The sequence below is a fragment of the Stegostoma tigrinum genome, chromosome 15, assembly GCF_030684315.1.
Source record: "Stegostoma tigrinum isolate sSteTig4 chromosome 15, sSteTig4.hap1, whole genome shotgun sequence".
Lineage (NCBI taxonomy): Eukaryota > Metazoa > Chordata > Chondrichthyes > Orectolobiformes > Stegostomatidae > Stegostoma > Stegostoma tigrinum.
In genome coordinates, this window is record NC_081368.1 from 14,552,759 (window position 1) to 14,564,922 (window position 12,164).

The 12,164-nt window shown below is 42.8% G+C and overlaps 1 protein-coding gene across 7 annotated transcripts in view; it reads left to right on the plus strand.

The window, feature by feature from the left end:
- cd99l2 (CD99 molecule-like 2) overlaps positions 1–12,164 on the plus strand; it is a 169,571-nt gene that overhangs the window by 149,595 nt on the left and 7,812 nt on the right. For 4 of the 7 annotated variants that reach the window (XM_059651347.1, XM_048544487.2, XM_048544486.2 and 1 more), the window contains 3 exons: positions 3,198–3,230; positions 3,948–4,064; positions 8,912–8,977. In XM_059651347.1, the coding sequence (XP_059507330.1) occupies positions 3,198–3,230; positions 3,948–4,064; positions 8,912–8,977 (216 nt within the window). Of the gene's footprint in view, positions 1–3,197; positions 3,231–3,947; positions 4,065–8,911; positions 8,978–10,350; positions 12,161–12,164 lie in introns of those variants that run through there. The other 3 variants (XM_048544488.2, XM_059651349.1, XM_059651348.1) reach the window with 3 other exon arrangements.

Sequence of the window (12,164 nt, forward strand, 5' to 3'; positions counted from 1 at the left end):
CTCAATTATATTCTGCTGCAAGTTCTCAATTTGATGCAAATGGTTTCAGGTTGAGATCAGTGAGGGAGTGATGGGTGTGAGCTGATTTTATGTAGCTTTCAGTCCCCGTTTCATAGTTAGATTCTCAGTTCATTCTGAACAGTACGTAACGAGTTCCGCGCGTGCACAGGGACATGCTGGCAACCGCAATTCCTGAGACAGAGACTGAGGTCATCTGGGTAGCTTCTGGTAGGGCAGAATCTTTAATGGTCAAACATGGCTATATTGATCATCGCTGTGCTCCTCCTCTGTGCCCTCCTAAGGAAAACACTGCATTACTTTTCAATAACTTTTTAATACTCAGCTCCAACCCCTCACTACCACCCCTTCTCATTGCCTCCACTGTCATTAATTAATCAGAATACTTACCAAAATACAGCCATGGATGAGCAGAAATTTTGTCCTTTTGGTTACTGGGGAGACTGAAGCCACTTCAGACTTCCCACTTCACAAACTCTGTTCCTGAGCTATTGGCTCCTTCCAGCTCCCTGGCACAGTGTATAGTTAAGCCAGTCTGCAGCTCACATCTTAAGCAGGGATGAACCTCTGGCCCTATTCATACCATGACTAAGACCGTCTGTTTCTAAACAGACGACATTGTCCCCACCTCAGTTCATCTGTTGCTGAAAATACCATGCGTGCCTTTGTTAACTCTAAACATGGCTACATCTTACCAGCTGGTGTTCCCCTTTCTTCCTCTGCTTCAGTCCCCTCTGGTAGCTGAGGGTCGGTTCAATGTTGCCCCCATTTCCTTCTACTGTAAGCAACAGCAGCTTTGTGACAAGATTCTGTTGCTATGCCACCTGCTGCCTTCAACCTGCATGTCATCTAAAACTCTACTGCACTTGTCTTAACTTGCACAAAGTCCTGTTCCCCTGTCTCTCCTTGGCTGACTGACCTACATGCAACATCTTGATTCTAACATTTCTAACTTTATTAATCAAATCCCTCCATGGCCTGGACAGATGTACAGCCCCCACATCCCCTTGCCCACCTTTTTGCCAAATCTCTGTATTCCTGTCCAGTTCCACCACCCTCCCAGATATTTGTGTTCCTATAATTCTGTATCTCCTGATTCTAACTTCTGCCACTTAGGCTCCAAGCTCTGAGATACCCTTCCCAAACATCTACCCCTTGTGTCCTCATTTTCCTGCTTTAAGTACATCCTACGTCTTTGACCAGACCTCTGATGACCTGATGTGATACTGTATACCCTAATGTAGATTAGAACTTCATCAATGAGGAAAATTTGAGTAGATTGGGGTTCTTTACAACAGAAGGCACTGAGGCAAGTCGTAACTCAGTTGTTAAAAAAAAACTGAAGGAAGCTACTTACAGTGGATAGGAAGGAGCTATGTTCATTAGCAGAGAGGTCCATAACCAGGAGGCCATAGGTTTAGACTAATTAACGGAAGGCCTACAGGGGAGCTGAGTAACATTCTCTCCCTGAGGATGGTCTTGAATTCATTGCCTGAAACAAAAGTAGAGGTGGAAATCCTTCTTTTAAATAATACCCTAAGCTGCTGTAAGCTTCAAGACTATGGACCAAGAGATCGAAGGTGGTTTCTCTCTTTAATGCTTTGGTGTCGCAGACCAACTTTTGCACTCTGCTAACAGCTGTTTGATTGTGCACCCAGCTAACAGCTCGATGATGACCAGATAGTCTGATTTTTTGGTAACGATTGAGTGATAGAACGTGGCTGGGACGCGGGAGATGGCTTTCTTGGTCATCTTCCAACTAGTGTCGTAGGATCTTTTACAGCCACCCAGGAAGCAGCTGGGTCTCAGTTTAAGGTACCGTCTGCAGTGGTCCATCAGTGCTGTGTTAGAGAGTCAGCTTTGGTTTTAATGCCACTGCTTTGTATTGGAGTGGACAGCTCGTTCTTGGCGGACATGGAATAGGATGGCCTCCTTCTGTGTTGTAATTTTTTATGTATTTCTGTTAAAGCTGTGGTTGCCCTTCAAACGTACCTCGTGGCTCAGATGCACTTTAGCATGTTCTGAATTAGAAACAGGTGCTATATAAATATAAGCTTTCCTTCACTGCTGTTTCCTTCCTTCTCTTCTGCAACAGAACAGCCTTGAGCAGGTTTAATTGGGATCTTTGTTGTTGTATGAGATGATTTCCAATGGACAACATGTTTATAGTTACCTGTCACCATCTGTGCCCCATTTTAATGGTCATCATGGTGAAACACTAAAAGAACTCTAACTTTCACCTGGACCATCCCCACCCTTGTCTGCCTTCCAGAAAGACCGCTCTCTCCAGGACTCCCTTGTCTGCTCCACACTCCCCTCCAACCCCACCACACCCGGCACCTTCCCCTGCAACTGCAGGAAGTGCTACACTTGCCCCCACACCTCCTCCCTCACCCCCATCCCAGGCCCCAAGATGACTTTCCACATCAAGCAGATGTTCACCTGCACATCTGCCAATGTGGTATACTGTATCCACTGTACCCGGTGTGACTTCCTCTACATTGGGGAAACCAAGCGGAGGATTGGGGACTGCTGTGCAGAACACCTGCCCTCAACTGCACTTCCCAGTTGCGAACCATTTCAACTCCCCCTCCCATTCCTTAGACGACATGTCCATCCTGGGCCTCCTGCAGAGCCACAATGATGCCACCCGAAGGTTGCAGGAACAGCAACTCATATTCCGCTGGGGACCCTGCAGCTCAATGGTATCAATGTGGACTTCACAAGCTTCAAAATCTCCCCTTCCCCCACTGCATCCCAAAACCAGCCCAGCTCGTCCCCGCCTCCCTAACCTGTACTTCCTCTCACCTATCCCCTCCTCCCACCTCAAGTTGCACCTCCATTTCCTTTCTACTAACCTCATCCCGCCCCCTTGACCTGTCCGTCCTCCCTGGACTGACCTATCCCCTCCCTACCTCCTTACCTATATTCACCTCTACAGGCTCCATCCCCGCCCCATTAACTTGTCTATCTCCTCTCCACCTATCTTCTCCTCTATCCATGTTCGATTCGCCTACCCCTCTCTCCCTATTTACTTCAGAACCCTCTCCCCCTCCCCCTTTTCTGATGAAGGGTCTCGGCCCGAAACGTCAGCTTTTGTGCTCCTAAGATGCTGCTTGGCCTGCTGTGTTCATCCAGTTCAACACCTTGTTATTAAGAACTCTGACCTTGTTTTCTAGGTGATGACATACCTCCAGGTGACCAGGATCAGGGTAAGTGTTCCTAATTTCTTACATTTCAACAGAAGGTAGCCTAGCTGCTGGCAGCTAAGACCTCTGTTTTATGAAGCACACGGACGGAGGCCTCTATGGTGTCAGCTCAGACAGTCACCTGTAATAAGAAAGGAATCAGTCATACAGCATTAAAGGAGGCCCTTCAGTCTATGCTGACCAACAAACTACATGAATCCCATTTACCTGTGCTTGGCCCATAGCCACTCTGTCCCTGGCATTTTAAGTGCACATCCAGATGCTTAAATGTTGTGAGAGTAGCTGCCTCCTCCAGCCTCTCAGGCAGCACCTTCCAAACATCTACCACCTTCTGTATGAAAAGAATTTTTTCAGATCTCCTCTAAATGAGCTGCTCTGGTTTTAGACATGTCAGTCATAGGGAAGAGATTCTCACAATCTGCTCTGTCTATGCCTCTCACAATTTTGTATCCCTCACTCTGATTGTCCCTCAGCTTCCTGTGCTCCTTCTGACCAGCACTCCTTTGTGTCAGTCATGACTCCAACTAGTGGAGAGTTTTATTCCTGATTCCTATATAAGCATACTGTGAAATCTCACAACATCCCTCAGAGGCTAGTTTTACTATAAAAATTTAATATATTGAAAGAAGAAAAATCAAGTCATAAATGGTAGCTGTTGTTACATTATTCATGTTGAGAGTTTCCAATTGTTCCTCATTTGCGTTTCTGTTTCTGTCCCAGTGGCTTTGCCTGAAACCACAATAGCTGGAATTGCCAGTGCTATAGCAGCAGCTTTATTGGGTGCTGTATCCAGTTACATTGCCTACCAGAAGAAGCAATTATGTTTTAAAATACAAGGTCAGTACATTTGTCAATCTTACATAGAATTTGCAGCGTAGAAAAGGGCCATAGAGCTCAGCAGATCCATCAATGTGAGTCTCCCTCCACCCTATTTCACCTTGTCCTGTCAGTGTATCACTGTTTCCTTCTCACGTACACATTTTCGGCTTTCCCTTACTATGCTATTTATTGCAACCACTCCTTGTATAACAGGTTGCACATTCTCACCACTCTCCATAAAGATATGTCTCTTGAATTTATGTGATATTGGAGCTCAGAAGCAGAAGTTGTCCATTCAGCCCCTCAGGCCTGCTTCAACTTTCTAGAGCATGGTTGATTTCCTATACTATCCCTGTAGCCCTGATATCATTAGATATCTAGAATTCTAGGGGGTTGGTTAGCTCAGTTGCCTGGGTGACAGGTTTGCAATGCAGAGTGATGTCAACAGCCTGGGTTCAATTCCAACAGAGGTCACTAGAGAAGGACTCTCTTTCTCAAACTCTCCCCTCACCTGCACCACTAGCAGTCTCTGCTCTCCCTAATGAGAGAGCAGCCCTAAGGTCTGGTAAGAACAAATTACTGCAGAGGCTGGAATCTGTGCTGACAACAACAAATGTTGGAGATCACAGCAGGTCAGACAGCATCCATGGAGAGAGCAAGCTAACATTTCGAGTCCAGATGACTCTTCAAGAGCTTATATCCAGAAACCTGCCAATCTCTACCTTGAACAAATGCAAAGACTCAGCTTCCACAACCCTCTGGGTTGCAGAATTCCAAAGGCTCACCACCATCTGAGAGAAGAAGTTCATCTTCAGCTCAGTCTTAAATGGCCTGTTGTGAAACCATAGATGAAGGGTCTAGGCCTGAAATGTCAGCTTTTGTGCTCCTGAGATGCTGCTTGGCCTGCTGTGTTCATCCAGCTCCACACTTTGTTATATTGTGAAATCATCTTGAATTTATGTCTCGAGCTGATCTCACACTGCTACCCACTGGTTATAACTTGCATTGCAACTAGAACTCCTTAAGCATGTAGACATGGATCCTTTGATACACCAGCCATTTAAAATGTGGCAGAGTTCCCATGTTCAGTGTCCTGCACATTGGACAAACCGATATCCATCAGGTTGAATTTAATAGTAAATGGCCGACAGATTTTCAAGGGTACGTCCATAGTTTTAGCACATTAGACCACAGGATCCTCCAAGAACCCAGATTTTGTTTTATTAGAGACCAGCTTTTTACTTATTGTCTCCAGCAAAACTTGCCTTTTGCCAATTAAAAGAACAAGTTGTAAGCACTGGCCACCAGGAGCAATAAGTAGAAGACGAATGAGTAGAGAAAGAGGTTGGGACTAAATTGAAATGGAACAGGAAGCGGAAATAATTTTTTGGACAGCAACCTGTGGAGAATGACAGAAATTGGTGCTGGTCCACAATTGTCAATATGTATTAGGGACTTGAATAAGGAGTGTGTGTGTACCATCACTGGGTTTGCGGGTGCTTCAAGAGTAGGTGGGAAAGCCAGTGGTGGTTCTACAGAGGGACATCGAAAGGTTCAATGAGTGGCATAAACTTAGCAAATGGAACGGAAGATATTGTCTCAGAATAACGGGTCACACATTTAGAGATGAAGAGACGTTTCTTCTGAGGATAATAAATCTGTGGAACTATTTACTGCAGAGAGCCACCGAGGCTGGGTCATTAAGTGTATTGAAGGTTGAGACAGATTTTTAATCTGTATGGGAATTGAGGGTTACAGGAAAAGACAAAAGGGAGTTGCGGATTATCAAATTAGTCATGATCTCATTTGATTGTGGAGCGAACTTGATGGGCTGAATGGCCTATTTCTATTCTTACATCTTATCAACTTATGATCTTATTGATTGACTGCTGCCGGAATTAATGAAACAGGGTTGACAAATGAGGTTCAGCTTGAAATCTTGCTCTCTCAAATCTAATGGAGCAAGTAAATGGGAGCCCACATCAAAAGGATTCCACCTGAAATACTAAAATGCTCATTCTCATTTCAGTGTGGAATACCTTTAAGCATGTTCTGCATTTTCTATTTATATTGCTATTTTTACAGTGTAGTAGCATGCCTTTAATTTTTTTAAAAGTACTCCCGCTGTTGATCCTGCTCTTTTTCCGTCCTTATATTGGCTTGTATTCACCTCATTGAAGTTATTTTTCCCTGCTTACATTGTATAGCCACAGAAGGCAAGCATGCAGAAAGTGTTTTACTAAAATGTGGTCTTAAAAATGGGATGCATGTAAAGGGAATACAGAACAGCCCCACTGTCTTAATATTCCATAACTTTGTTCTCCTCAGTTGAAATCATAAAACAGTATAAAGTGATCAAGTGTTAATCCCTGCTCCACTTAATGAATTCTAGTTGTTGCCTAAGTTAGTGATATTGCAGAGCTCTGTGTTTAGACCTTCATCATGTAAGAAACGGAAGAAAAAGAATTTCCCAAGAACTTATTCTGACTGTACCTCCTATTAGTTCTTGGGATGAGAGTGAAGTGCATTTAATGCCAATCATTGATTGCCCATGGGCATTGAGTCAGGCTGCAGTCACGAGGGCTAGGCTGGGTGTGAATTGGATGTTGTCGCTAAGTGTATTAATAAGCTGCTCAAGAAGACAAAACTGCTTTGACCATTTCTTTCCCCTCCTGGTGCTCGTGCAGATTTTATTGAATTCAAATCTCATGATGTGGCCATACTGAAACTTGAACTTGCTAAGTCCAGTATGGGTAGCTTTGCTATAACGCTTGTGTTGTTAACACAAATTGTCTGTAACGCAATTGATGAATAGTGGATGCTGTTTCGATAATGTGAACATTCTGCTATACAGGTGTAGTGATCTCAATATAACACGATTTTCTCTAGAAAACTATAGAAAGTCACACAAGGATGCATATATCACACCGTAGGACAACTACCTGTACTTTCATCATTAACCTATCATAACATTCACACTAGAGACGCAAGTGGGGAATCCATTATGACTGTCCAGCCAGGCAAATCTAGCCTGCTTCAACTTCCTAATGTCACTGTTAAAGATAATAAGGGCAAATAAAACCAAGGTAGGTTCATCAACAAAAGTGTCAAAGACAGTAGACTTCAATGTGCCAGCATTTAAACCTCATGATGGCACTTTACTAATGCTGCAAATTCAGTAAAGACAGCTGTGCTTGAGGCTTAAAACAGCAGCACAACCAAGTCAGCACCTGTGGCTTCTGCACACGTTGCTTTCTGTTCCAAGGAAAGATTCAACGCAGCAAACTGTGCAAAATGGAGCCCTGTGGAAAAAAATGGGTCATCTCTGGAATTGTCTGTATAATATGAATGAGACGGGCTCCACAGCTCAAAGACCAATGCAAACGGATTTGCCTCTATCTGTACAATATAAAGGGATCGTTAATCATTAACCTCCATTCGCGTAGATTTGATGCTAAATTTAGGTTCTGTAACAGACATACAAATTAGCATTGTAACCAGAAAGTTCTCAAGTCATCAATGGTACGTTCTGTACCATTTAGTAGAAACTTTTGTGGAGCAAGGAATGGAATGGACTTTGATAAATTCACTTGTTATTAGAATTCACTTAGCGCTGACTTTGTTGCATGAGGGCAAAGCGGTAGACTTCATTTACTTGGACTTTAGTAAAGCCTTCTAAGGTTCCAAATGGTAGACTAATTAGTAAAATTAGCTCAGTGGGATTCAGGATGAGCTTGCCAACTGGATTCAGAATTGTCAATATGTTAGGAGATAAGTTGGTGGTGGAACGTTGTCTTTCAGACTTGAAGCCTGTTACCAGTGGCATTCAACAGGGTTTGGTACTGGGTCCACTTTTGTTTGTCATTTATAAATGATTTGAGCTGAGAATATAGGAGGCATGGTTAGTAAGTTTGCTAATGTCACCAAAATTGTTGGTGGAGTGGACATTAAAGAAGGTTAGATAAGATTACAATGAGATCTTGAACAGTTGGGTCAATGGGCTGGGGAATGTAGATGATGTTGAATTTGGATAAATACGAGGTATTGCATTTTGGTAAAACAAACAAGCAGGATTAATACAATTACTGGTAGGGCTGTGGGCAGTGTTGTTGATCAGAGAGACTTAGAGGTTCAGGTAGATAGTTCTTTCAAATTTGAGTCACAGGTAGACAGGTTGATTACGAAGCCGTTTAGCACGCTTGCCTTCATTGCTCAGACCTTTGAGTATAGGAGTTGGGATGTCATGTTGAGGTTGTACAGAAAGTTGGTGAGGCCTCTTCTGGAGTAACATGGCCAGTTCTGGTTGCCCTGTTATAGAAAGGATATTATTAAATGAGGGTTCAGAAAAGATTTACCAGGATGTTGCCGGAAATGGAGGGTTTGAGCGATAAAAATAGGCTGGAACGTTTTTCACTGGTGTGTACAAGGTTGAGGGATGACCTTAGAGAGATTTATAAAATTGTGAGGGCAATGGATAAAATGAATAGCAAATATCACTTCCATGGGGTGGGAGAGTTCAAAACTAGGGAACATATTTTTAAGGTGAGAAGAGAAAGATTTAAATAGGACATGAGGGGCAACACTTTACATAGAATGGCTTGTATGTGGAATGAACTGCCAGGGGAAGTGGTGAATGCAAGTATAGTTACAATGTTTAAAACATTTGGATAAGTACATGAATAGGAACTGTTTGGAGGAATATAGGCCAAATGCAAGCAGGTAGGACTAGCTTAGTTTACAAACACAGTCAACAGTTGGACCGAAGGATCTGTTTCCATGCTGTATGACTCTAAGTGTTAGCTTTGTGTTCGTTGTGAATTTGGAACCTGTCATATTCCCTTTCTGTTGCACCTTTAACTCCACAGGGAGTCTTAATCAACAATACGTAAAAGGAGAAAATGCTGAAGCAGGAGCAATGTCTGAACCTCAAGGTGAGTGTCTATCCTTCTGTAAATATCATTTATTTACTTATTAAATGCCTTCCCATCATTTGTTCTTTTATATAAAAAGCCAGCACCAAATAAATGTCTAACTTGTTTACTTCCTGTGAGGGGGCATGTTCTCTTTAAAAGAAATTAGCTGATTTTTGTTTTGGCTCCAGTTTTGTTTCTGTTTGCTCTCTGCACCATCCCTTACAGCACACACATATCCTCAGGTTTTTGCCATTTTACTCAGTGAAAGAATTAGTCCTTCATTTATTGAATTTATTTGAATGTTTCCTCCCTGAGCCCCTCAATGGGGAACCATGTCCCAGCCACAGCCCTGATTAAAATCTCACTGGGTTTGATGAATGGGCTCCTTTCCAAATTGTGCCTAAATTGGAACGGTATCGCCAGGGTCTCCAAATTATTAGAGGCATGGGAGGAGGCCATTCGGCCCATCATGCCTGCCCTGGTTCTATTATTTAGTGCCAATCTCTGGTCTTTGCCCCACATCCCTGCATCAACCCAATGCCCTCATGAATGTCCCAATTGAACCTATCCCCACCACACTCCAGGCAGGACATTCCATACCCTACCTCCTTGCTGTGTGAAAAAGATTATCTTTTTCCTTCTTATGCGCATCACTTTAAATCTATGCCGTCTCATTCTTTAATGAGCAGGAACGTCGTCTCCCAAACTACTCTATCCAGCCTGCTCACGATTTTGAAAACCTCCATCAGACCTCCTCTCAGCCTTCTTCTCTCTGAAGAGAGCAGTCTCAACTTCTTCCATCTGTCCTAGCCACAATGAGTTCCAGTACTACCCACCTATGTTGGCAAACATCACCACGACATTGTTGCTGCTGGTATTGACATATGAACAGTAATGTCCTCCTTTCATTTATAATGAAATGTCTAATGCCAGCCTTAAAGTAGTCGGCAGAAAAATGCCAAGCATAAACATTTGTTCTAATACCCTAGAGCAGTGTTCACATTGACTTCCTCTTTTCATCGGCCACTTGTGAATTGGACAGTGCGTCTTCCCCATTTCACAAGGTTCTGGTGAACAATTTACCAGGCAAGACACTGGCACAAGCACTTCTAACTAATTTGATGGGAATTTTTAAACAGCAACAAGTTTCAGGTTTAGCATTTGTCATTTTCAGTCGAAACGACAGAAAGTACTACACGCAGGAGAAACAGATGTTATTTTTCATAGACCATAAACCTCAATAATTCCCTGCTATTGGAACATGCACTAACAATGAACTTCACTCCAATGAAATTGTATGCATGCTATTAAATTTCCAATGTCCCACTTCATTTAACATGTAACTAGATGGATAATACAACTATTATAATAAAATTACTGACTACTTACAGGGTTCATCTGAACACTGCTCATTCAGCCTATGAAGAGTTTGTTGGAAGTTTCTCTCACCCTCCGATCACCTTCAGGTCCTGGAATCTGTTCTGCATGCCCATCTTTTTATTTTCAAGCTTATGATAATCCATCTTTTCCGCTTTGCTGTTTTCTTCTCTTTCAAGCTTTGACTGGTTTGACTGTCTTGTAACAGTATCTCAAGGCTGCCTCGATGAACCAGCCCCAGTCTTTACTTTGTAAATATTGGTTGAGTGTGGTTTTTCCAGTTGACTCACATTACTGTCTCACACTGTCATGTTCTGCTAGCTGTGTCAATGAGTGAAAATCGTGCTCCAACTATTATTTGTTAAGATGCAGTTTAATTATAAACAGGCCCAGCTTTGCTCATGTCCCAAGAATTTATTCCTCGTGTCGAATCCTTGCCTTTTACCTTGATACTAAATTACTCAATTCCTTATCACAGTTAATTAGTTCAGCTGAGAGATTTGGTTATCAGAACTTCCCTGCACTTGAAACCCTAATTCAGCACCAGTTGTCTTTAATACATTGAGTTTGGGGTGGGATTATTGAATCCTTAAAGCTTCTTATGAATGTGCAGAGATAACAAAGTGTAGAGCTGGATGAACACAGCAGGCCAAGCAGCATCATAGGAGCAGGAAAGCTGACGTTTCGAGCCTAGATCCTTCTTCAGAAAACGTGCAGTTGTGTTTTAGAAGATTGCATCACAGGACGAAGGTTTTGGTGTAAACCACTACAGGACTTCTGCGCTGAGAGACAATATGTTTATCAAAACCCTGGGTGACTGTTAGGATATCAATGAGACATATACTGCTATTTTACAAAGATTTTCCACAATTAAGTTGAAGCTGCCCCTGCAGACAACATCATTCAGAACCTAAAAAATAAGTACAAACAAATACTTGATGCTGTAGCAGCAGATTGAGAAAATTTAAAAATGAAATCACTCAAAGAATCAGTGTTGATGTGTCAAGGCGAATAATTATACACAGGACTGGCACAAGGAACATTTTTAGTCGCAGAAGGAAACTGGGTTCCCTACTCTGTTTGAAGGTAATAATGCAAAGTAACAGCTGGGGGAAGAGGTTCAGAGAGGTTTACTCATTTGAAGACAGGTGAGTTGACTCGGGATAAATGAGCAGCTTTGTACAGCTATGAATAGAGTACTAGAAGCACTAGGCTGACTAGTTGATGGAGGAACCTCAATGGCACCAGTCAGTGTTCAGGTAGCATTGTCTGACCTTTGTGAACCTTTCCAATATTGTTTGGTGAGATTGCCATGACCCAGCGTAAACAGACTGTCAGCAGCAATTCCTACGAGCTCGGGGAATGGAGAAAATGGCAGAGACGGAGGAAATGGTCCAGAGCAGTCCGTTCCAGACAAAAACAAATTGCTGGAGAAACTCAGCAGGTCTGGCAGCATCTGTAGAGAGAAAATGCAGAGTTAATGTTTCAAGCTCAGTGACCCTTCTTCAGAACTGTGTACCTGAACCGTTAACTTTGCTTTCTTCCACAGGTGCTGCCAGACCTGCTGAGTTTCTCCAGCAATTTCTATTCTGGTTTCTGATTTCCAGCAGCTGCAGTTCTTGTTTTTTTTTGTTAAATGTCTGCTGGAGATCTGGCTTGAGTATATAATAGGCTCTGAGAACGAGTGTCTGCTGACTTTGTTTTTATCTTGGGTTTCTTCGATGACCTTGGTGAAAGTACACTGCCTACCCATCCTGTTTCAAATAATCTCTGTCTCTGTGTGTTTTCTTCCTAACATCTATGGCGGTGGTTTGTCTGAATCTTCCTG